Raw genomic sequence first — 27,219 nt, 5'->3', positions numbered from 1 at the left:
TCTTCTTTCCCTCTTGCCTGAAGGATAAGAAAACCTGATAAGACGTCAGATGGAAGATCCTCTAATCAGGTACGTAGCCAGGAATTCGGAGGCAGCTGATTTTTTGCTGCTTCCACCAGTAAGCTCCTCCCAGGAAGTCACCGGAAGTATTTTATTTTTAAATGTATTCAGATTCCTTATGGAGAATAATAAATTCTTCTCCTTTATTTAAATTACATTTACATTAGAGCCGAGGTGGTGCAGTGGTTAAATGCAGCACTGCAGGCTACTTCAGCTGACTGCAGTTCAGCAGTTCGGCTGTTCAAATCTCACCGGCTCAGGGTTGACTCAGCCTTCCATCCTTCCGAGGTGGGTAAAATGAGGACCTGGATTGTTGGGGGCAATATGCTGACTCTGTAAACCGCTTAGAGAGGGCTGAAAGCCGTATGAAGCGGTATATAAGTCTAACTATTGCTATTATCCAATTTTTAAACTGCTGCAATCAAGCAAGTTCAGCAATTTATAAGAATGTAGTTGATAGCGTAAATCCAACATCTGTAAACCATGCTTTATAGCTTAATTTTATAACAGGTAAGTAGATTGTTCTAATCTTGATCTGTTTTATAAGTCCCAATAACTCAACTCATTCAAAATCTTAAGTTCAAACTACACTATAACTTCAGGCTATGTGCAAACCCAGCTAAAGAGTCTGTTTTGACTATGGCAATTTCTTTGTTAGATCATATGGCATATGACACCTTATACAACCGCACCGATTAACAATAAATTATATTTCTAGGAATAATTTCATGTTATACTGTAACAATATATAAAATCCATGTAGTATATATCTAAACATCTGGTTTAACTTGGACTATTTTTTAAAAAAGTTAAGTGAGGTTGAATGTAATGAATATTTGGACTAGAGACTTTCAAAAAAATCCCAGGTTAAATTGGAAATTGAAAATGCATACTAGATGAAATCAGTGGCCATGGTAAAATCACTTTTATACTGCTGCTACAAAAACTACATAGGCACCAGAAGTCAAGCTTGAGTTGAGGAGCCTTTATTAACCACCCATGAAATTAGATGTCAGATTAGAGTAATTCAGCGTAATTGAACCTAAAAATTCAATCCGATTCATTTTCAAGCAAGCTGACATGAATTCAAGCTTGCTTATAAAGCGTGTTCAATTTTAAAGAAAGTTGGAATGAACTTTTATTTTCTGAGAACACAAGGAAAAATAATGTACGCATATTATATACTTACAAGTCCTTTTGATAAAACAGGTTCTTCTGTCCTGCAAAATAAATAACACCTAGTTTGTTGAAGTTTTTATTTTGTTGTCTTTTTCAGAAACAATGTCAGATTCTTGTCACCAATGTAATGTTTTCAAGGTATATGGTCTGTTCCTTAACAAGACACAGCACAGACTTTCAAATTAAACCTATTCTGAGAATAGATTATAGAGGTAAGGACAGGATTATTGGATCATATTTTTCAAGGCCAGCTATCCACGACAGCATGTCTTGTCAAGTCCTCTCACAACTATTGAAACGGAATACTGTACACATGTTCTCAAATTCAAGTGTTAAGGAGAGAGCTTTTATAGTTCAGTGCAAATTCAAACTAAATATTTTTAATAAAAAAATTATTTTTAATTTTCAAAACACAACACAAAAAATCTTCCTTCTTTACATACTGTAGAAAGTGTATCAATTGGTTGCAAAAGACTTTCGTGCTTCTCTTCCACAGTCATCAAGTATAATTCATATTAACTCAAATACTTTAACTCAGATATTTATACATGTTACCATCATCATACCTCCATTTTCATTTGACTATAATTGTTTAAATGTCCTTCATCATAAAATATACCAAGATTTAATACATAACCACATACTGGCATTTCATTTACTATTTCTAAAATCCTCCAATAACACTGAATCGTTATGTCCTATTCTAGCTAAACATCCGTAATATTTAGGAAGAAAATTTTCTAATCCTCCTTTCCAAATTACTGTTTACAATTTATATCCAGTTTCCTTATATTGTACACATACATACATACATACATACATACATACATACATACATATATATATATATATATATATATATATATATATATATATATATGTTGTTGTCATTATCCCTCCTTTATTTGACTATATCCTGTATCATAACATTTCCTCCCCCCTAATAATCAAGACTTAACTGAATCTAACTTAGTTCTTTTTTATTAACCTTTATATATAATCCAAAAAGATTGCTAATCTTCCTTTCATGGGTACCATTCAATATTCATATCCAATTATTACTTATCATAACACTACACAATGTATAGATTATTATCATTATCAATTATTTATTTAACTATATCTATTGTCACTAAATTTCACTAAGTTTAACTAATTTTAAATTATACACTTCCATCTATCAACCTGTATCTTTCCAATAGCAAAACAGTCTCATGTCTTCTGTCATTTGTGGTGTCAGTCCTCTAATCATCTCCTTAATCAAATTTGTATGGACTCCTCTTAGCAACTCCTTGCTTATAAAATCTTTCATGTAATTTCGATGCTCTTCTTCTGTTTCCTTAATTAGCTTATCTTTAATTGTCAGTAGTGTTATCAATGATGTTGCTAATAAAATTTCTCTCTTTAAATCCATAAATTCTTTTGTTTTTTCTTCTTCTGTGTCTTGCCATCTGGGGTAGAGTTCCCCTCCATTTAATTCCTCTTTCAGTATTCCACTTTTTCCATTTCCAGAAACAAACCAATCACCATAAATATCAGCAGATTTAATTTCTTTCTGGTCATTTTCCTCTTTGGTTTTTAGGATTCTAACCTCCACTTTTTCCATTTGATAGACATCTCCAACTTCTTCATCATATTTTACTGTTAGATGCTCTAGGTCTTCCAACTTCTTCTCCGTCCTCTCAAATATGTTTGATAATTTCTGAATTTCTAAGAATATCTTTTGCAGGCTTAAAGTTTCTTTCTGCTGTTGAAGTTGTGCCATTATCTCCAGCTAACAAACACTGCTGCTCTAGCTTGGAAGGTTTTTACAAGATTAAGCATAGCTTCACAATAAATTTTTATTTTCACTTTTCTCTGGTTAAAGATATACTTCAAAGGGACATCTGTATGCTTTTCTTCTTATCACTCTCTATAAACAAGCAGTCATACCTTGGAGTGCCAAGTCAGGATAATCAGTAAGAAAAGTAAAAGTGTTTCGTTTCAGTGGTCCAAAGTCCTCTTTTCTGATGAGAGCAACTTTTGCATCTCATTTGGAAACCAAGAACCCAGAGTATGGAGGAAGAATGGAGAGGCCAATCAAGCACAGTAATCCCACGGTCATTGAACCAGTTTTTGGTGCTTTTGGCAAAAGTTGCTCTCATCAGAAAAGAGGACTTTGGAACCACTGTGCTTCATTAAGACCAGGGTCAATGCAGCCGTCTACCAGGAGATTTTGGAGCACTTCATGCTTCTTTCCGCAGACAAGCTTTATGGGGATGCTGACTTCATTTTCCAGCTGCCCACACTGCCAAGAGCACCAAAAGCACCAAAACCTGGTTCAATGATTGTGGGATTACTGTGCTTGATTGGCTAGCAAACTCGCCTGACCCGAACCCCATAGAGAATCTATGGGGCATTGCCAAGAGAAAGATGAGATCGAACAATGCAGAAGAGCTGAAGGCCACTATTGAAGCATCCTGGTCTTCCATAACACCTCAGCAGTGCCACAGGCTGATAGCTTCCATGCCATGCCGCATGGAGTCAGTAATTGCTGCAAAAGGGGCCCAAACCAAGTACTGAGTACATATGCATGCTTATACTTTTCAGAGGTCTGATATTGTTCTATGTACAATCCTTGTTTTATTGATTGCGTGTAATATTCTAATTTTCTGAGATGATGGATTTGGGGTTTTCATGAGCTGTTCGCCATAATCATCACAATTATGACAAATCATGGCTTGAACTATCTTGCTTGGCATGTAATGAGTCTTATCTCATATATTAGTTTCATCTTTTAAGTTGCATTACTGAAATAAATGAACTTTTGCACAATATTCTAATTTTTTGAGTTTCACCTGTATATGAACTAAAACACAAATTAGCCAAATAAGATTGAAGTATACATGTTCCTTGTTTCCAAACAAATTACTATTAATTGCCCTATTTTTCCCCATAACACTGTATTTTAAATCTTTGGAAACATGTGAAATAAACAAGAAACATTGCGTACTTACTTTTTCAACAGAGCTCTAATATGTACCATATTGCATTGCAAAATATATGATGGGCTACAAAAGAGAGATATATTCATGTAAGAATAATTTATCAGATAAAGGCAGTCACTTTTAACATCTAAACAATGAGAATAATAATATCTCTCTTCTTTCTTTTGTTTATTCATATAAAAACAGGAAGGCTGTTCTTCAGTTATGACTATGGTTCCTACCATAATACACCACTATTCATAAAGATGCTGATAAATAGAAATGCTAATTGGAGTTTGTATTATATGACATTTGCATTATATTTGTTGACAGTGATGAAGAAGTCTCAACTGCTAGAATATTTGTATTTTAACCAAAAGTTAGTTTAATCATAATTCCTCACAATAAATATTTACACTGTTGATTTTCCTTTGGTTTAAATCAGAGGCATAACTAAGTCTGGAGAAGATTTTTATAAATTGAAGATGATATCACATTAACATAACTGTTTTGCAAATTTATTTGAATTATTAAGTTGGGCAGATTATCATTCCTAGGAAATTTGATTTAATTTTGGTTGTTAGTGAAGTGAGACAAGACTTGGGGTGGGGGAGTCTGCAGAGTTAGAATACCTTTCAAGCTTACATCTAAAAGTGTAATCTACCTGATATATAATAGCAGTTATATTCAAACAAGCAAGGCTATACTTTTTTGTATGTGACACATGTTTATGATGGCATTATTTCTAAGGACCTTGATGGATGCTCAATTAGTGAAAATTACAATTATTTATCACAAGCAAGTAATATCGCTGATCATGGGGAAAAAAATCAACTAATGGAAGTAATATTACAACAGATAAACTTAAGATCAACAATAAAAAATGGATTTTTTCCCAACTATACAGAGCCTTTAAAGAATTTCTACATGACAATTTAACCATGTATGCTATGATTCGCATTCTGGAAGCACATTGTACTTTAGATCAAGTTAACTGGAGTTTGATTAATTATATACTTTAAAAATTGAATATATTGCAGCATATTAAGCAGAAATCTGCTACACTATTAACTTCTCATTTAAAACAATTGGAACAAAGTAAGACAACAATAATAAGAGATACATAGGGATAATTCATAGTGATCAAGCAGAAACTAATTGTCATTTTTTGGAATTTTATAAGAATATATATTCTAGAAATATTGTAAGTCCCAGAGGGAAGCCTTTTTAAATAGAGCTAATCTTTCAGAAACAGCTACTTTGGCAAAGCTTAACGAAAGCATTACTTTCATTAATTCATCCTGCACAATCTGGCTTTATGAAAGGGCATGTCAGACTACTAGTAGATTTATTATAATTCCACAATGAAAGAAAATGAAGCAGCAGTTTTTGGCATCATTAGATGCAGAAAAAGGTTTTGAAAATATGTAATTCAAGTTTCTGGTACAAGTGATAAAGAAATTGGATTTTCTTTACAATTTATTTCTGTAAAAAGAAGTAACTTTGTCCCATTTTTATTGTGGTGGAGATAATCCTAAAGGGATAATAAAAATGAGACAGGACACATGCCAAGAATGCCCCCACTTTTTGCTAATTTTAATAAAGTAATCTTTCAGACACTTAATAAAACAATCTTGCCACATTCAAGGACTGCAGACCAGATTTTGAATGTATGTCAGTGCTAAATACTGATTATATTTCTGGTACTTATAAATTATTTTTATTTAAAATTGTGGAAACTATATACCGTATTTTTTGGAGTATAAGAGCACCGGAGTATAAGATGCTCCAAGGTTTTGAAGAGGCAATTTTTTTTTACAAAAAGTAGGTAGAGAGAGAGAGAAAGAGAGAGAAATACAGTAGGTAGGTAGGGAGAGTGAGTAGTTAGGTAGTTAAAGGGAGAGAGAGAGAGAGAGAGAGGGAGAGAGAGGGTAGGTAGGGAGAGAGAGAGAGAGAGAGAGAGAGAGAGAGAAGGTAGATAGGTGGAGAGAAAGAGAGAAATATAGTAGTTAGGTAGGGAGAGAGATGGAGTAGGTAGGTAGATAGATGTTTCCAGGTGTATTTATCCATGTGCTGGAGAAGGAAATCGCTGACAATTTGCAGCACCTAAGACTTTGTTTCTGCTGGCGAAGCACTTGTAATGTAATTCTCATCAACCACTCTAACTTTCCGAAAGGGGGAAAAAAGTTTTTGCACTCTGCAAACCTCCCCAAAACAGCCCGTTTTTTTGTGAAAATGCCCCCCCCCCTTTTAAAGGCATGAATAGCCTTTAGGGGGCTTGCAAAGTGCTCCTGGGGGTGGGGAATGGGGCAAAAACAAGCAAAAAATTGTCTATTTTTTGCAAAAACTTGCCCGTTTTTTGTCAAAAAAATTGCACGCAGAGCCTTTAGGAAGTTTATATGGTGCTGCTGGCCTCCCCAGCCCCCAGGAGTTCTCTAAAAGTCTCCATAAGGCTATGCATGGCCATTTTGGTGAAGGGAGGCAAAAAAATGCTGTATTCTGTGTATAAGACGCACCCAGATTTTCAGCCTCTTGTTTGAGGCAAAAAGGTGTGTCTTATATTCCGAAAAATACGGTAGCTGTGTGGAAAATATTTTGGGATTAGAATACTTTTACAATAAATCTAATACCATGCGAATCGATAACAACTTCCTAAAGAAGTAGGTACAAATTTAGGATTTGTACTTTGCATTGACTTTATTTTAATATCTGACAATAGAATTGAATATTTCAGATTAGATATTACTTCTACCTTTAGGCATTTGATTTACTTAGCAGTAGCTTAAATAAAATTAAAGGCATGACCTTTTTTCTCAACTATTACTAATTTTTATACTACTTATATGCGATTATTGATTTATTTGTAAAATTCATTAGCCACCCACCTTACTGCACAGTAACTCTGAGCAGCTACAATATTAAAAGATAAAACTATATAAAGTTGCTATCGAATATAAACACATTTATATGGGTATGTGTGGGTATATTGTGAATTTATATTATGTATGTATGTATGTATGTATGCATGCATGCATGTATGTATGTAATACTATAAAAAAATAAACCTAGTTAAAAAGGTAGAGAGAGGGAGTATGATGCAAAGGGAGCTTTGGATCCGTTATTAAGGTATCCACCACCTCCAATATGATACCCCTCCATTGGAGCTCCAAGCCAACTGACAGAACCAAGTCTTCATGCTCTTATGGAAGGAAGGGATGGTTTAAAAATCACTAAAATTAGTATCTTTCAAAAACTATAGGCAGGGTATACCAAAGTTAGCTACTGTATGCCAACCACTACATTTTACTGATTTTTTTTCAGAGAAAATATAACTGCTCTTAGGAATGTTCAAAGGTGATGCATCAAACAAGTAAGGAGCTATGGTAACTAATCTGAACATTTAAAATAAAGTATATACTAAAATTGCCTATGGGGCCTGATGTAAATGTTATTCCCTTAAATCAGTGTTTCTCAACCTTGGCAACTTGAAGATGTCTGGACTTCAACTCCCAGAATTCCCCAGCCAGCATTTCTGGGAGTTGAAGTCCGGACATCTTCAAGTTACCAAGGTTGAGAAACACTGCCTTAAATAGTTCTTGTCTGCTTGTCCATCACCTGATCCTTAATTTCGTCCCCCGCCCCCCCAAAATGAGAATGATCTTTTGCTAAGCATACTTTTGCTAATATACCATATAAGACAGAGTCTTATATGCCTCAGCCATTTAGCCAAATAGTAATTTCCAAGCCAACAAAAATAAAAGCAATGTTGTGCTTACTTGAAAACTACTGGGAGACCGTCAACACCAAAGCAGTCCTGAACATACACTATGTAAGATAGACACGCTAAAGCATCTGAAGATTGTTCCTTGGTCATTTCCGATATGTCTTCATCGTTCCAGTTTTCACGTTTACATACTGGCTGAAAATGCACTTGTGGAAATAATTCTTTAATATCCGCTAAAATTCCCTGTTAAAAGAAACAAAATATCTCGTACTGCAAATAAAGACTAAGTATCTTAATACTGAAACATATTGACCCAGACATAATGTCTAAGCATGAATTTCACTTCCCCTAAAACTATTATAAAGAAAAATATATGTGCCTTCCTTATTTAATATCTCATCTCTTTATATCAGTGTTTCTCAACCATGGCAACTTGAAGATGTCCGGACTTCAACTCCCAGAATTCCCCAGCCAGCATTCGCTGGCTGGGGAATTCTGGGAGTTGAAGTCCGGACATCTTCAAGTTGCCAAGGTTGAGAAACACTGCTTTATATAATATTTCAAGGACATTCATAGTTTTTACTGCATATAATAGCGTAGTAATGTGCCAGCTCTCATTCACGGAACCTTGTGCCTCATGAAAATCAAAATCCTCAGGCTTCAAACACCATAGCTCAGATGCCAGAGCAAGAAGTTCATAATGACTTCAAATACAAGACATAAGGGAAATAGATCTATGGCCTTTCCTTTCTTAGCTACCTAGATCCAAAAACCACTCATTTAGAATCTAGTCTCACTGAGTAAGAGAAGTGAAGAAACATCTCCCTCTTATGGTGATATACCGTACATGTCTGCAGAAGGGCAAGCAAAGAGAAAGAAGTGAAAGAGATTCTCAATCATTTTTAAAAAACCAGAATAGGTAATCTGGAGCATGCCCAACATCCTTTACTTCTTGTTTCTGGATAAAAACTTTGGGTTGAAAGAAAGAGGAGAATACTTGGGAGAAAAAGGAGGGGAGGAAAAGTTGTATGCATAATGCAGAAAGGAAAAAGATGAACTGGTTTTTCTAAGTTGAGAAGCAGAGAAAAGCAATGCTCAAGTGGAAGGCTTTAGGCAAACAGAGTGCCTGTAACTGGAACTGCCAGGAACTGTGACAAGAGCAAAACTAAGCAAAACAGGCAGCAAACTCCACACTCACACTGATGTGATTACCTAGTTGGGTAATGAAACGTTTGCAAGAAAACGATCAAGCTCAGACAGCACCAAGAAATCCAGAGTCTATCCCTGAGCTATTTTTCTCTTCTCTTACAATTAAAGTTCCCTGGGATAGGAAATGAGGGAAACACTGAAATATGACCTAAATGTCTCTCGGGAATCATCAAAACCTTAAGCAATTTGTTTCTGAAACTTCACCTGAAGGATGCAATCTATGGAGACAGGAATCACAAATATGTAGTGTATGGAGTCACCTTTGTGGAGAGATGGTGGCAAACAAATTTAATAAATAAAATTAGCCAAGAAAAGAAAGATAAGGAAGGACTATCTCTAACAAAGATTTTAGACGTGGATTTGTGTTTATAGTATTTTGTTTTCTGGTGTTGTTTAAGAGAACTTTTTTATTTTTCTTTAAAAAAAACAAACACAAATATGTCATCATTTGTCAATCATTAAGACATTGAAATACAATTTTTTTTTGTTGTGTGTACCCCTCCCTCCCTCCACCCCCCCATCCCCCCTCCTCCTTCCCCCCCCCGACTTCCCAGAACCCGTACACGGTATGGATTTTTAACTAACACAGTCTAAAATCTATTGAGAAAAAAGAAATAAAGAAATTAATGACATTCTAGATTGAACTTAGCTTCTTCTTACTGAACTAACTTTTAACAGTTTAAATCATTTCTGATCTTAAGCATAGGCTAACTGGAATTTCTTAGTCCCGTATTTATTTTGTATATAGTCAATCCATTTTTTCCAGTCTCGTTTATATCTCTCATTTGAATGATCTTTGAGATATGCCGATATTTTAGCCATTTCAGCTAAGTTTGTTACTTTCAATGTCCATTCTTGGATTGTAGGCAAGTCTTCCTTCTTCCAATATTGCGCCACCAACAGTCTTGCTGCAGTTATCAGGTGCAGAATCAAATTGGTCTCTACCACTGTAAAATCAGTACATATACCTAGTAAAAATAACTGAGGAATAAACTTTATCCTTTTTTTAAAAACATTTTGCATGACCCACCATATTTTTATCCAAAATGCCTTAACCTTTTGGCAGGTCCACCATATATGATAATATGTAGCATCGAGAGAACCACACCTCCAACATTTAGGCTGTACATTCGGATACATAGAAGCCAACTTTTTAGGATCTAAATGCCATCTATAAAACATCTTGTAAAAATTTTCTCTCAGATTTTGAGCTTGTGTAAATTTCACATTTCTTACCCAAATTCTTTCCCATGTATCCAACATTATTGGTTCCTCAATATTTTGAGCCCATTTTATCATACAATCTTTAACTAATTCTGTTTCCGAGTCCATCTGTATTAATACATTATATATCCTCTTTATATGCATTAAGCTTTGATCTCTTATTTGTTTAAACAGATTATCCTCAACTTGAATAAAGCCAATTTTTTGATCTATTTTCCACCTAGCCTGTAATTGCCCATACTGGAACCATGTTTGAACTACCTTCTCCTCTTTTAATACCTCTAAAGATTTTAATTGTAATACCCCCCTTTCCGAGGTAAGAAGCTGTCTGTAAGTACATCTGTCCTGTTTTTGTGCTGTATTCATATTTTCAATTGCATATCTAGGAATTGCCCACATGGGTATCTTGTCATTTAATTTATATTGGTATTTCTTCCAAACCCGCAATAAAGCATTTCTCAAAATATGACTTTTAAAGTTCTTATCCAATTTTTTGTTGAATAACAGGTAAGCATGCCAACCAAATACCAGATCGTGTCCCTCAATGTTCAATATTCTATCATTGGTTAAATGAATCCAATCACTAATTACAGATAATGCCACTGCATCATAATATAGTTTTAAATTAGGTAGTTTCAATCCTCCTCTCTCACGTACATCTTGCATTATTTTCATCTTTACCCTCGGCTTCTTTCCTGCCCACACAAATTTGTTGATACCCTTCTGCCATTCTAAAAGGTTCGCATCTTTTTTAAGTATAGGTAACATTTGGAAAAGAAATAAAAATTTTGGTAAAATGTTCATTTTCACTGCCGCTATCCTGCCCAGCAAAGATAAGTGCAATTTCTCCCATTTTTTCATCTCTGTCTGTATGCTATGCCAAAGTGGTTCATAATTATGCTTATATAATTTCCCATTTGAAGTTAAAATGTTAACTCCAAGATATTTGACTTTTTTAACTACCTCACATCCTAGCATCACTCCTAATTCTTCCTTTTGTTTAATATTCATATTTATAGCTAATATTTTGGTTTTTCCTAAGTTTATTTTAAAGCCAGACACTTGACCATATTGATTAATCGTATTCATTAAAACCATACTGGATTCCTGCGGTTGTTCCAATATTATGACCAAATCATCCGCAAAAGCGCGGACTCTATATTCTTGCTGCCTAATCTTGATCCCTTTTAAACCATCCAAGCCCTGTATTTTATTCAACAATACTTCCAAAGTTATAATGAACAATAATGGGGACAAAGGACAACCCTGTCTTGTACCTTTTCCAATTTGAAAAGAGTCTGTTAAACTTCCATTGACTATGATTTGTGCTGTTTGCTGTTGGTATATTGCTTTAATTGACTGTAAAAAATTATCTCCTATCTGCATTTTTTGCAATATCTTCAGCAGAAATTGCCAGTTAACTCGATCAAAGGCCTTCTCAGCATCCAAAAATATAAACGCAGCAGGGATCTGGTTGTTCTTTCCCAAATATTCTAATGCATTAATAATTAATCTGACATTACTTTTCATCTGTCTCCCTTGTATAAAACCTGTTTGGTCCGTATGTATCAATTGTTGAATGACCAACATTAACCTATTTGCTAATATTTTAGTAAAAATTTTATAATCTACATTCAGTAATGAAATGGGTCTATAATTTTTGGGTTGAGTAGTATCTTGATCTTCTTTGGGTATCAAAGATATAAACGCTGTCTTCCAAGATGGAGGGACTTTACCTTCCGTTTGAATCATATTAAATAATTCTCTAAGAGGTTCTACCATTTCTAACTGTAAGTTTTTGTAGTAAACCGCTGTCAAGCCATCTGTACCTGGTGCTTTCCCTGGCTTTAATTGCTTAATTACCTGCAGGATTTCCCCCGAGGTTATTGGTTGATTCAATTTTTGCCTGTGTTCTTCTCTAACTGAAGGTATTTTCTCCTTGTCTAAATATTTGTCTATGTCTAAACCATTAATTTTATCCCCTTTATACAGTTCTGTAAAAAATTCCCAGAAAGCCTTTTGAATCTCTTCCTGTTGGAACACCTCCTTCCCTCTGTAAATCAGTTTAGATATATTTCGAGTTTTCCTTTTTTTCCTAATCTGATAAGCTAACCATCTGCCAGGTTTGTTTGCATTACAAAAAGTATTGTGTTTTGCATATAATAAATTAGTAGCTACCTGGTCAGAGATCAACATGTCAAATTGAGATTTTAATATGTTAATAGCTTCCTTAACCTTTGTATCGTCTGGTTTCCTTGTTAACTCCAGCTCTTTTCTCTTAATTTCCTCTTCCAGTTCTGTTCGTTTTAGCCCTTGCTTATTTCTATGTGTTTTATTTATATTCATCAAAACTCCTCTCATATACGCTTTGCTTGCATCCCATACAAATTCCATAGATGTACCCTTATTCATATTCAAAACAAAATATTCAGATAGTAATTTTTTACAATCATTAATATAGTTTTCATATCTAAATAAATTTTCATTCAGTCTCCAAAACCTTCTTGCCTGCACTACCCTTCCCAACTCCATCCAAACTGGGTTATGGTCCGAAAGGACTCTAGCTGCAATCTTTGTTTTCTTGACCCTAGAAAGCAAATCATTAGTGGTTAGAATAAAATCGATCCTTGAAAGGGATTGATGCCTGTCCGAGAAGAAAGTGAAGTCATATTCCTCTGCATTTCTTTCTCGCCAGATATCTCTCAATTCAAAATCATCCATAATGTCAAAGAAAGATTTGGGTAACTTTGCTCGCATCTTGGTATTTAGGCGGGAAATCTTCTTATCTCTCTTAGTGTCTATCACTCCATTCCAGTCACCCAATAGTATACAGGAACTATAGTCCCACTGTACTAATTTAGCATGAAGATTTCTATAGAATCTATCTTGCTGTTGATTGGGAGCATAAATTCCCAAAAGTAATGTCTTTTTCCCTTCTAAGATTAAGTCTAAAGCAATATATCTTCCGAAGGGATCTGCTTCTATTAATTCAGCTTTCATATCTTTTCTTAAGTATACAACTATACCATTCTTCTTTTCCATAGCAGAAGCTGCAAAATGTTGACCAAGTTTTGAGTTGATCAAATATTTTTGATCAGTTGACTTGATATGAGTTTCTTGCAAACAAATTACATCGTTCTTAAACTGTTTAAGATAATGAAATATTTTCTTCCTCTTCTGTGGAGAGTTCAGTCCGTTGACATTCCATGTTAAAATCTTAGTTGTCATCTTTGGTTGGTTGAAGCATTTTTAGAGCTTCCTGCACGGCCTGTTTAACCTTAGGTCTAGCTCCTCCCACTGCTTCCAGATTTGTTGTTGTAGTTCCTTGATCGATGGCCGATGATTGTTGATGCTGTTGCCTCTTAGCTTGTTTCTCCATACGTCTAGTAGTCATGCGGCTAGGTCTTGGTTCCATAGCACCTTGCACTTCTAGAGAAGAGAGATGCTCCATCTTGTCTGGTGGTTGTGTAGTTTGCTGTCTATCCTGTCCTTCTTGTGGTCTTTCTCTAGGTCCAGATGGTGCAGGGTGTCCGGCCTTCAATATATTATAATAAAAATCTCGGGCTTTCCATACAGAGTTGAGGCGGTACCTTTGCTTATCAAATGTAAATATGATGCCAAATGGTGCATCCCATCTATACTGTATCTGACGATTTCTGAGTTCTTCGACCAAAAAAGCGTAGTCTCTTCTGGCTCTTAACATTTGAGGTGGTATCTCTTTCAAAACAGCCAGGTCTTGACCGCCAATTTGAAGCTTAGTGTTATAAGACGCTTGCAGTACCATATTTCTGAACTCTCTTGTAGTAAAATATATAACGATGTCTCGAGGAAGCTGCTTCTGCTTTGCCAGCCAGGAGTTAACGCGGTAAGCTTTGTCAATTTGCCAGCCTTGGTTGGTCCCTGGTCTTCCCATCAGGCGGTCAAAAGCTTCCGATAGGATCTGTTTCAGGTTCTCCTGTTTCTCCTCACGCAGCCCCCTTACTCTTAATGCGAACTCCATTTGTCGGTACTGTATCATAATAATTTCTTTTTCAGCATTTTCCACTTTTTGTTCCACCACCTCTGTTTTCAATGTCAAGTTAGCATTGGCATCATTAAGAACCTCTAGAGTATCTTCCACTCCAGAAATATGTTCTGTTAATACAGTTACAAGACTCAGCATGTCGTCTCTAATTTTATCAACCTTAGCCTCAAATTTCTCATACAACTCCTGTTTAAGTCCTTTTATTTCACTTTTAATTTCACTTTTAATTTCTTCTTTCATTTCTTTTATTTCCTCTTTTCTCTCCTCTCTATTATCTCTAAATTTATCTTCCATTTTAATTGTCTGTGCATTAAAAGCCTCGCTTAGATTACTCAGAAAAAATTCTTTCGTTAACACATCCCCAGCAGGGGGCGTAGGAAGCGGAGGCTGCAGCTTTGTACCAGGCACTGAGGATGTGCCCCTGGAAGTAGAGGGTGACGACTTCAAGTTAATATTTGGTTTTGAGGCCATTTCAAAATTTGTCTGCCTGCAGTTAATAAAACTCTATTGCCTAAATATGCAGCTTTAAGTAAAGAGGCTTTTATTTTGAAATTTAAGGCTTGGCAAAAGTTTCAGTGAGTAAACATTGTAACAAGACCGTTCAACAGATTCATCACCATTTAACTTCCAAATAAGCAAAGTTAATGAAGGAGTAAAATTCTTCTATTGTGAAACCAAAACATGTGATAAGCTATCTCTTTTGTTTTGAATTCTTTTGAAGTCTTGTGAGAATTAGCAAAAAGTGTTCGTTATTACCGGAGAAACCAGCCTGCTCGGCGCCATTTTAAAAGCCTCTGAGTAAATAATTTTTCGGAGGAGAAAAAGAGAAGAAGCTAAAATGTTGATAAGCAATTATTGTCCTTGCAGTAAACGGATTCAGCTCGTGATAAGATTAAATCAAACAAAACTTAGAGCAGAGTGGGAGAGACCTACTTTGTCCTGCACAAGGCAGTTTGAAGTTCCCAGCACGGACAGCCGTTCTGCCTTGGGCTAGCCCCCCTTTCCTTGCAAGCACAAAAGCTGCAAAAATCGAAGAGCATTTGCCAGCAAAACAGTTTCTTCTTTCCCTCTTGCCTGAAGGATAAGAAAACCTGATAAGACGTCAGATGGAAGATCCTCTAATCAGGTACGTAGCCAGGAATTCGGAGGCAGCTGATTTTTTGCTGCTTCCACCAGTAAGCTCCTCCCAGGAAGTCTGGTGTTATTAGTCCATCAGTTTGCAAAAATTGCATCTGATTTTTAAAAGAGAAATTTTTGCCTTTGTGCAAATTCCATTTATATACATTTTGTCCCATTTAAAGATATTTAAACCTTCACTGGAACTCTACCCTCTCTATACTGTTCTACAGGAGACTGATGTTGGAGATGTCCTTTGTGATTGGATCAATGCTAAGTGTCTTACTCTAGCTATGCAAAGTTTTAGGGCATTTGATTACAAAAAGACAAAATGAACTTTCATTTTTCACTTCCCCAAGCTTAATATTTAAATTATAAGACTTCTATACCACATATGCCACTGGGTATGCATCAGTTAATCTGTTTTTATAGTCATTGTAAGCATGCATTGTAAGCATGCAAGAAAATTCACAATCCCCATGCAAGCAGCACCAAATTGCAAAAAGCTTATGCTTTTCACTTAAAAACCAGAATTTATTTAAATAACAATATTTGCATAGCAGCTAGCATAAAATATCATAAAATCAATGGCCTGTCCAAAAATGTCATAAACTGTAAACCATAAAGCGTGCAGGACTTATTCACATAGCTGTACTTACATTTGCATGCTTTCGAATAGCTAGGTACACAGGAGCTGGGGCAAGTAACAGGAATTCATCCTGTTGCACGGAGATAGCTCGGGTCTCAAACTGGGCTGTCAGCTCTCCAGCTGACAAGCTCAGCGTCCTTAACCACTGAGCCAATGCACCCCCTATTATAATTATTATTCTAGTTTAGTCACTGAACTGCAAACTACATGTAGGTTGCGAGATGAACGCAAGCATCTTTTCCTGCTAAATCTGGGCTTAGAAAGGAAGGTCAGACTGAATGCAAACCAAGCTGAAGAATTGAATGACTACCTCCCCTAAACACACTGGATCAGTGGCGGGATTCAAAATGTTTTACTTCCGGTTCTGTGGCCGTGGCTTTGTGGGTGTGGCAGTACCAGTAAGTCAATTGTATATGTAAGCTCATGTTGATATGAAAAGCACACAGACAAATGTATACGGTAGTAAATAATCAGATCAGCAGCAAATACGGTATAAGCAAGCAATGATGCAAAAAAATAACATTCTGATGGCATTGCACAAATGGCATGCTTATGTAATGCCATCTATATACGAAACACACATCTTTGAGATGGCGTAACCATGTGTATGTGATTCCCCACCCCTTGAGATTCCCCTCCAGGAGATACTACTAATGAAGCTGCATAGAACAAACTCTCATCGGAACTTCTTTCGGCATGGTAAAGTGAAATTCATTTGAACTATCTTCACAAGTCTTCACCTCAAGGGACTGTTTGTAGTTCCCTTATCTGAATCACCCTGCTTTCAGGAGTTCATAAAACTTGATAAATACACATAGGAAGCCAAAGTTTGCAAATCATTTTACAAATAACTGTTAACTCCATTTACAACTGGGGCAGAAAAAGAAGATAACACGCCCAAGGGGTACTTACAACTATCTCAGCTGCAAACTGCCTTAGTGGATTCTCAGCCATCTCTTCAGGCAATGGATCAAGCTCTGCCATTAGCAATGGATATTTTAAACTTTTCAGGCAACTGAAAACAAAAGTAGAGCACATCAGAGAATCAGTCAAGACACTAAATAATAAGAGCAGCGGTACAGGCCTTTGTTATTTGAGGTATTGCCGAGGTGGCGCAGTGGTTAGAGTGCTGTACTGCAGCCACTTCAGCTGACTGTTATCTGCAGTTCGGCTGTTCAAATCTCACCGGCTCAGGGTTGACTCAGCCTTCCATCCTTCCGAGGTGGGTAAAATGAGGACCCAGACTGTGGGGGCGATATGCTGACTCTGTAAACCGTTTAGAGAGGGCTGAAAGCCCTATGAAGCAGTGTATAAGTCTAACTGCTATTGCTATTTAGAACTAAGAACTAGTGGAATGGCCAAAGAAGAAAGAGTTACGTAATCTCAAACTTTTCTTTACAGAATCTATTAGTATTATCCAGAATCAACATGAAACTAGTGAAACATTGTGGACCAGTATCTCAATCCCTCTCTCCTCCCAAAATATGAGTTAAGACACAGCTGGTATATTTTGGCTATAATGAAAATGAAGCTAGCAATTTCACAATAGAACTAAAGTAATTGAGCTTCAATAAAAAGAACTAAAAATAAAAAAGTAACAAAAATTCACAAATTGACAAGAATTGATGTTTTGCTTAATACGCCCTATTGCCTTGGTTTACCTGTGCTAAACTATGAATCATGATTTACAAAACAATTTCATGCAACATATTAAGTGAAACAGTATGCATTGAGTTTAGCACAAGTATGAATTCAAGCATTAGGTTTTACACTGATTTCTTTTCCAGCTAAAAAATGATGGATAAGAGGCAGCCTCTGGCGTTTCTACACATATGGTAGAAAAAGTTAAGACTGTGGCCATGATGATATTGTAGGGAAATAATAATAAGGATATACTAAATAAAACAGAATATAAAATACTGGTATACTAAAATTAGTAGAAACCTGTTGTTCTGTAAACTTCTGTATTTGTAACACACATATAGTATGTAAACATTTGTTTCTTGTAACACATGTATCGTATATTATATATTTGTTTCCTGTAACTAACTTCCTGATGTATTAGGCTTCTGAAAAGCATCTGGTAATTGTCAAACGTTAGTTCCTGCCATTTGATCTGAAGATTTGATCAAATCTCCTTCCTGCCAACCTTCTTCCTGCAATCTAGGACTTAGCACATACAGTATCTCAGGTTGGAGTTGCTCCACAACCCTAAAACCTACACCTTTGATCTGGGCTATGGGGGAGTTACTTATGTTTCTAACTGTAGGGGAATCCTACTTTCTCTAAGTGTAGCTCTTCCTTGCATATCCTCTAGTATGTATTGAAACCATTGACCCAGACGGTTTTAAATACTGATTCTTTCTCAAGCCTCTGTTTAAGTTCTTATTTTGGCTCTGTCTGGGCTTAAACATATTCTGGGATCTTACAATATGATTGAAACATGGCCTGTTTTTTAACGTCCACACTCTATGATCAACATGGTCCTGTCCTCTAGAACTATTTCTTGCCTGTCATTGAGACAACTGTGCACTTTTACAATAAAATTAGCATTTGTTGTAGAAAAAAGGGTGGAAGAGGAGCCAAAACGCTTTTAGCCTACATTTTCTTTTGCAGATCTGTCTCTGAAATTGCTACTTGCAACTTTACAAGTAGCTGTAAAACCTATGGTGCTGGATTTTTTACACAGCCCCTGCGAAAGAAAGTGGTTTACTTACAATCCTAGTAGTTCCTCCTTTAGATCGTTGCGATTGCCAGCTGATATGATATCCATGTGTTGAACAATTTCAAGGACAAATGGTCTGACAAACTGTGCTAGAGCATTGAGGCACTGGCAAAGTCCATGCTGGTCTTCTTGTAGTTGCTGTTTTGTGTAAGGAATGGGCAGAAGGGAAAGTTGGCTCAAAATGGTAGACAGTGACAACCCCACTGAATAGGCTTTCTTAGTATTCAGTTTAAAAAGTGCTAAAAAAAAAAGGCAAAATACTTGTTAGAGAACATTCAAGTTTATTATTTGAGTATATAGACACCGAGATACTTTTGGCATACAGATCTAAGAAAAGAACAACCATTAGCTAGCTTCAAAGCTATCAAGTCATAATGTGATTTGCTTGGTTTAGTTTGCCATGACATTTGAACACTATGCCTGAACTATGTTTTCTGCTTCATTTTACATGAACCATTTTTGTCTTGTTCAACAAACTGTAATTAAAGCAAATTGTGAAACAGGAGGTGTTAAACCAGCCATATTTTTAGAAAATTTGTGGCTTCGAATTAATCGGATTATGATTTAACAAGTAGTAAACTAGTACCATAAAATATACTGCCATCCTTATAGTTCATCACTTCCTGAATATTGGGAGAGATTTAGAAGTGATTTTAGATTGTTTTCTAAAAAACACTTCAGGATTTTCACTTATATTGTACAAGGGCCGATTTTCAGCGTCCTAGAACTTTCTCCTTCCACCCATCTCAAAAGATTAATTGACTAAGTGGGATTCAATTGCCTCTCCTTCCTATAAGTAGATTTGGACATATTCTAAGAAATCAAAATTGAATACCTGTTACTTATAAAGGATGCTCTAAGTATTTTCCAACAGTTATAGCCTTGGAAGACTTTTGAGAACCTTGTGTGATACCACTTAACTGCAACTGGATAAGCTATCAGGCAAAGGGTTCCCAAGTATTTCTGCTGCAAATAAATTAGCAGTCCATCTATTATCAATTCAGTTTGAAAAGTAAGACAATTGTTACCTTTTTGCAAAGGTTTAAGCAGAAGTAAAATAACGGAGGATGTCTGTTCCCTAGAAGCTTGTTCAATCTGTTCCAGAAAACCCAGTATAAGCTCTTTTGCACTGCACAACTGCAAGAAAGAAGAAAAGCTAGAACAAAACTTCTAAGATTGCAGGAAAATAAGGGGAAGCCGCTTTTCTTGGCTGCCAGAATAATTACCTGGTCGTTATTCCACTAGAAATTGAGCAGATTTGAAGGCAACTTCATTTTTAATTTCTATCTTATATAGTCATCTTTACCATGTTAAAGATATTTTATATGGATATACTTTGCATGATATTTAAAAGTTACACATGAAGTTACTTTTTTACTTAATAACTGGTGAAATAAAATACATGTCACCATTCTACTTCTATGAAAACAGAATTGATTCTATTTAGCTATTTAAATAGCATCAATAGCAATTCAAATGAGAGGTTTTGATCGGCCAATTTACATTATGTTCTATTAGAAATCCTGATTGTGCAACATAAGTGGCTGACACGTCTAAACGATGCTCTTATTCTTTTGAGTATCACTTCATTCATTCACATTCTCAAAACACTTTTCACTCTGTTTATGGAAATGGGGACATTAAATGTTCCAGTTTCTACAGTTCTGTACCCATGTCTTGATCAGTTGCCTACAAATCTGAGAATGTCTATTGTCTATATCAGCATGAAAGAACACAACCAAAGGACAATCTTTAAAAACACTACTACAAAACAGCTTACAGCACAAATGTTGCAACTTACTTCTACCAACTTGCCTAGTATTTTCATACAATATTGTCTCTCAACATCATCTTGCCCTTGTTTCAGCATACATCTGAGCATAGGTCCTATAAGATTCCAGCCCATATTTTTTATAATAACCTGTAGAGAGAGAAAATTCAGTTGCAGACAAAAAATTAAAAATAGACATCAAAGGCAAACACAGTGCTCTACATTCAAACTGTTCTATGTCATCACATATCATTAATCAGGAAGCTTCTCCAAAATCCATTACAAGGATAGATGATCTAGTGCCCCCCAGATGTTGCAGAGCTCATTAGCTCTAATTACTGAGGTTCAGAAAACAATATTTTGGAAGTGGTAGTTCAGAATATCTGATGATAAGCACCAAGTTCTCAAGGCCTGTGATAAATTAGGAGGAATACGCTAAGATCAAAAACTTTACCTCTCAACCCCAAATATGCACATTAAAAAAATCATATTTTGGCATTTAACAGTCTAAAAAAAGGAAACATCAACAAATATCTTTGTTTCATGCCATTCTGCTCATGTTAATCCAGTTAAATTGCATCTTCCCAAATAAACTTATAGTTGGGCAGCAGAATTTCACAGGTTTGCTCATACGACATTAAGATAAGATTTTAGCCTCAGGTGCAAACAAGATTCTTTTATAGAAGGCTAATTATAATAGATACACTTATTGTGATAAATTCAAACATAGATTGAATTTATACAGTGCATTAAAATATGCAATCTGTTTTATGCCATAGCCTGTTATGTCAATTTGACCAATGAGCTGCATAAAAAAGGGTTTATTGCTTAGCATGTTGTACAAACCCAATCAATTACAATTCATTCAATTGCCCATGGCTTGCTACAGTATGCAAATCCAATCTTCATTATGTATTTATCCCTTTTCACATGAAATACTTTTCCTAACAAAAGATTAGTTAATATTTTTCCTAACAAAATAACATAGGAAACATGCTATGGATATTTAGTTAGCTATGGCCATATGCAGTGGTGGGTTTCAAAAATTGTTCGAACCTACTCTATGGGTGTAGCTTCCTTTGTGGGTGTGGCTTGCCACCCATGTGACCGGATGGGAGTGGCTTGCCGGCCATGTGACCGGATGGGAGTGGCTTGCCGCTCATGTGACCAGATATGAAGAGGCCGACGACACTTGTCAGAACCACCTTAAATTACCTCACACACAGCACTGGCATGCATAAGAATATGATGTAAACTTGTTTTTTAAAAGGCATCTTTGGTTTGCGTTAAAACAACTTCAACACACGCAATGTTCTGATTGCACCACAAACGCAGTAGTCATCCTTACCTTTCACAGAGGCACTGAGTTTTATAAATATGAGCATGATAGTGTAGAATAATCATATCCAAGGACCAGTGGTGGGTTTCAAAAAAATTTGGAACCTCTTCTGTAGGTGTGGCTTGCTTTCCGGGTCCACTGGTGGAACCTCTTCTAACCGGTTCAATAGATTTGACGAACCGGTTCTACCGAATAGGTGCAAACTGGTAGGAACCCACCTCTGGCCATATGCCATTAAAACTCTGAATATTTACATACTGGATGCATGCTATCATCAAACATATGGAACAAAGACAATATAAAGGAAAATATTTGTAGCTCATGATTGAAATGAGGGGTCCTTGATACTCTCTGAGTTTGGTTACTTTCCTGCAGAGGTTTCATTACCCAAAACTACTGAAGGTAACATCATCAGTATGTTGACCTAGTTTGGGTAATGAAACGCCTGCAAGAAAACAAACTAAGCTCAGAGACCACCAAGGAGCTTGACTTAAAAACAAATTTATCCATCTCATGCATGGACCTTTCCCACTGGTCCTTTTGAATGGGTATCAAATGCCTGATGACATTCCAGAAAGCCCCAAAGAACTCTGGCTATTCATACAGGTCTTGGAGTAGAGTGGTTCCCATTTATGATGTTTTACAGGTAGTCCCCAATTTACAACCAATATGAAGTTAGCAAGGACCCCGAAAAAGAGACTTACAACTCAGATCTGAAGTACCAACATCCCTCCCTGTGGTCACATGACTGACTTTTGGGCACTCAGCATCTGGCCCAATTTATGGGCTGCTGGCAGTGCCCCAAAGCACGTTTGAGTTTGAGTTTATTCAATTTGTAGGCCGCCCTATTCCCCAAAGGGACTCAGGGCGGCTGAACAAAGCCAAGGGAGGGGAAATTACACAAAGTAAGACAAAGACAATCAGACAATACGAACAATTTAAAAGCACAACAGACACAGCAAATTCGAGTAGGGGGGGGGAACTCAACCCCAGGCTTGCTGGGACAGCCAGGTATTCACGGCCGTCCGGAAGGCCTGAAGGGTGGAGAGGGTCCGAATCTCCACGGGGAGCTTGTTCCAAAGGGCCGGGGCAGCCACAGAGAAGGCCCTCCTCCGAGTAGTCGCCAGCCGACATTGGCCGGCAGATGGAATACGGAGGAGGCCTAATCTGTGGGATCGAATGGGTCTGTGGGATGTAATCGGCAGAAGGCGGTCTCTCAAGTACCCAGGTCCAATACCATGTAGGGCTTTATAAGTAATAACTAGCACCCTGAAGCGTATCCGGAGACCAATAGGTAGCCAGTGCAGCTCGCGGAGGATAGGTGTAACGTGGGTGTACCGGGGTGCACCCACAATCGCTCGCGCGGCTGCATTCTGGACCAGCTGGAGTCTCCGAACACTCTTCAAGGGCTGCCCCATGTAGAGCACGTAACCATGGTTTATGTCTTTACTTCAGATTTCTGGACAAATAACAACCCATAACAAACAATGGTCCATTTAATGACTACAGCATTCACTTTCTAACCACCCTGTTCACTTAATGACCACCACAAAAAAAAGGTTGTAAAATCAAGTGCAGTCATTTGGTGATCTGCTTTATGGACTACCACAAGTATAATCAACCTTGTAGGCTCAATTACAGTCATAAATGGAGGACTACCTGCATGTTTGCTTTGTCGTTGTATTACCATATTGTGGTAATTTTCTGGTTATATTTGTACTTGCTTCAGCTCATGTTTGGCATCCCACTGTTTTTGTTATGTATTGATGATGTATTGAGCCACCAGATTTGGAGTTGAGCAGCATCCAAATTGAATAAACAAATTGAAATAACATACTAAGATGTTTAGCCTCTGTTTTACAGTAAGAACATACATAATTCCTATTTTTTCATGTTTGTAATCAGACATAAAACAAAAATATGTTTTTTTTACTTACCACATTTTTTTCATTTTGTACAATTTCCAATACTTCAGCTATATTCCCTTCCTCGAAACATTTATGTGCAGCAACTTGAAAAAGGTTATAATCTTCCCCTTTAAAATTCTTTTCGTCAAGAAATTGCTGAAAGAATATATCTTTTAATTATAATTCACAATATAAAGGTATTCAGAAACATATGATATTGATATTGTTCTATTGCAAACATTTTAAAGACGATATAAGAACTTGTAAGTCTCTTAATATTTCAATTACAGAGTATTGTATTCAAACTACTATTAATACAAACATTCTCTTTCAGTATGGACTACACAATGAGATGCACTCCAAAGATTATTAACAGCATGAATAAATATCAGGGTCTAATCCAAGATCATTTAGACACATTTAGAATCTCCATCTTTGTATTAGTTTAATGATAATACAGCCCCAAATTAGAAGTTGAAAAAATGAAGATCAGATTTAATTATGTTTCAAGATGAAAACAATATTTTCAAACTTGATAACTCGGCAAGCAATAAAGTACTTACACATCTTTGTATTATTTCTTGAAGTTCTTTTGCCATTTTTTTCTTGCTTCTCAAGAATTCTATCGTGAAATAAAAACAGATGTGAACAAGTGCAAGTTTCCTTCTCCCTCCCCTCTACCCCCACTGCTGTGAATTTTCTTAAGGAAAATTATGAAAAAGTTAAGGAGAAAGAAAGATGTGAGAAAGGATATAGCTTTATGCAGAGTTGGCATATTGGTCCACTTAGCTTAATTCTGCCTATGTTTAACAATATTCAGGATTTCAGATACTGTACAATTTTTCACAGCATCCAGGATACTGAATAATTTACTAGTGTCTACAGCTGATACCTTGCTTCCAGGATCAGTTATTATTTAGGTCTCTATCCTAGCCGAACAAGCATTCATTCATTTCATTTCATTTCATTTCATTTTAATTTATTTGTATGCCGCCCTTTTCCCTGAAAGGGACTCAGGGCGGCTCACAACTCAAAGGGAGGGGAAAAACAAACAAAGTTACAAAAAACATAAAAACTATGCATAATTAAAAAAGCACAACAGTCATACCATTCGAAGTGGGGCAGCGAGTCTTTAGCCCCAGGCCTATCGGAACAGCCAGGTTTTAAGGGCTATGCGGACGGCCTGGAGGGTGGTGAGGGTACGAATCTCCACGGGGAGTTCGTTCCAGAGGGTCGGAGCAGCCACAGAGAAGGCCCTCCTCCGGGTAGTCGCCAGTCGACACTGGCCGGCTGATGGAATTCGGAGGAGGCCTAGTCTGTGGGATCTAATTGGTCTAGTGGAGGTAATTGGCAGTCCTAAACTTACAACCATTTTTCACACTTATGACCATTGCAACATCCCCATGGTCACATGATCAATATTTGGTTGCTTGGCAATTGGCATGTATCTATGATGGTTGTAGTGTCCCAGGATCATGTGATCATCTTTTGCAAACATCTGGCAAGCAAAGTCAATGGGGGAAGCCAGATTCACTTAGTAACTATGTTACTCACTTAATAATTGCAATGATTCACCTAACAACTCTGGCAAGAAAGGTTGTAAAATGGAGCACAACTCACTTAGCAACTGCCTTGTTTAGCAACAGAAAGTATAGTCATGATCATGAGTCAAGGACTACCTGTATCACCTTGTTTGCAATTTTAAAGATATACTACTATCAAATGCAGAACAGACTAAGAGTCAAATGTCTATGGATATTCTCAGTCATCCCGGTTATAGCAATAGCAATTAGACTTATATACCGCTTCATAGGGCTTTCAGCCCTCTCTAAGCGGTTTACAGAGTCAGCATATTGCCCCCAACAACAATCCGGGTCCTCATTTTACCCACCTCGGAAGGATGGAAGGCTGAGTCAACCTTGAGCCGGTGAGATTTGAACAGCCGAACTGCAGAACTGCAGTCAGCTGAAGTAGCCTGTAGTGCTGCATTTAACCACTGCACCACCTCGGTTATGGTATTCCCATAGGTGATTTTTCAAGCGGTAATTGGACTTTCTGTTTTTTTCTTTGAAGACGTTTTACTTCTCATCCAAGGAGCTTCTTCGGCGAAACCAAAATGTCTTCAAAGAAAACCAGAAAGTCCAGTTGCCTCTTGAAAAATCACCTATGGGACTAAGAATCAAATATATAAGAGCCAGTTTGGCTTAGTGGTTAAGGCAGCAGGCTAGAAACCAGGAGACTATGAGATCTAGTTTTGCCTTAGTTATGAAAGCAAATGGGTGATTTTGTCATTCTCAGACCAACCCACCCCACAGGGCTGTTGTTGGTGGGTAAAATGGGAGGAAGGAGTATTTAAGGTATGTTCTCTACCTTGAATCTATCTATCTATATAAAAACGGCTCTGTGTGTGTGTGTAGGTTCCAGCATAACTCTGGAACACCTTGAGCAATTTCAACCAAACTTGGTACATAGATGACTTACTCTCTGGAGAAAAATACTGTGGTGGTAACACACCCCTACCGTCCCTTGGGGTGTGTATTCTGTTAAGATGCAGCCTGTTGTGCCATACTGGCTTCTACTGTAAAGCACAGTGGAGCTGCCATGGTAACGGCTTCACAGTATTCCACAAGGGGGCTCTCTCTGGTAAAGGGGAAAATCCAACATTAGAAATTAGGTTTCCCCCTCCAGTACAAAATGTTTTACAGATGGCACCTGGCACCAACAAGGTTAGCTAAAAATTTAACAAATACCTCCCCAAAATGCTGGAAATGTGAATCAATATACGGAACATATAACCATTTATGTTGGACCTGTGAGGAGGCAAAAAATTTTTAGAAAAGGATCAAAAATTGGCTGGAGGCAATAACAGGGGTTAAAATAGAATGGAAACCTGAAGTTTTTTTTAAATTAGGAATTATGTCTGTGAAATACAAAAAAGAAATCCAGTATTTAATACTACATATAATTACGGCGGCAAGGATTGTCTTTGCCCAGAAATGGAAAAACCAATTAATCCCAAGCGAAGATGAAATAGTAAGAAAGATTATGGACTGTGCCAAAATGGATAAACTAACTAAAGAAATCCAGGGAAAGGAAGAATCAGAATTCTACCAGATATGAGATAAATGGTATAGGTGGATGGAGGAAAGAAACAAAAATCAATGAAGGAATATAACAAAACTCAAAAATAATAGTTATGAGTAAAATAAGAGGGTTAAGAATGGTGAAATCCAAATGAAATACAATAGAAGGGGAAATAATATAAGGTGAGCGGTATCAATTGATGATTACTATTATAAAAACAGGAAGTTCCTGTTCGTACTGCA

At 36.7% G+C, this 27,219-nt stretch overlaps 1 protein-coding gene across 1 annotated transcript in view; it reads right to left on the bottom strand.

The window, feature by feature from the left end:
- GLMN (glomulin, FKBP associated protein) overlaps window positions 1-26,468 on the bottom strand; it is a 48,157-nt gene extending 21,689 nt beyond the window's left edge. Inside the window, 10 exon segments of the mRNA XM_032218912.1 lie at window positions 1,250-1,280; window positions 4,236-4,289; window positions 7,982-8,172; window positions 17,064-17,166; window positions 18,869-19,115; window positions 19,905-20,013; window positions 20,678-20,797; window positions 23,924-24,049; window positions 24,457-24,515; window positions 26,375-26,468. Of these exon segments, the coding sequence (XP_032074803.1) occupies window positions 1,250-1,280; window positions 4,236-4,289; window positions 7,982-8,172; window positions 17,064-17,166; window positions 18,869-19,115; window positions 19,905-20,013; window positions 20,678-20,797; window positions 23,924-24,049; window positions 24,457-24,492 (1,017 nt within the window). The 5' untranslated portion in view covers window positions 24,493-24,515; window positions 26,375-26,468.
- Window positions 26,469-27,219: the final 751 nt, after the last annotated feature.

This window comes from Thamnophis elegans, chromosome 5 (genome assembly GCF_009769535.1).
Source record: "Thamnophis elegans isolate rThaEle1 chromosome 5, rThaEle1.pri, whole genome shotgun sequence".
Classification (NCBI taxonomy): Eukaryota; Metazoa; Chordata; class Lepidosauria; order Squamata; family Colubridae; genus Thamnophis; species Thamnophis elegans.
This window is presented reverse-complemented; position numbering and strand designations above follow the sequence as displayed.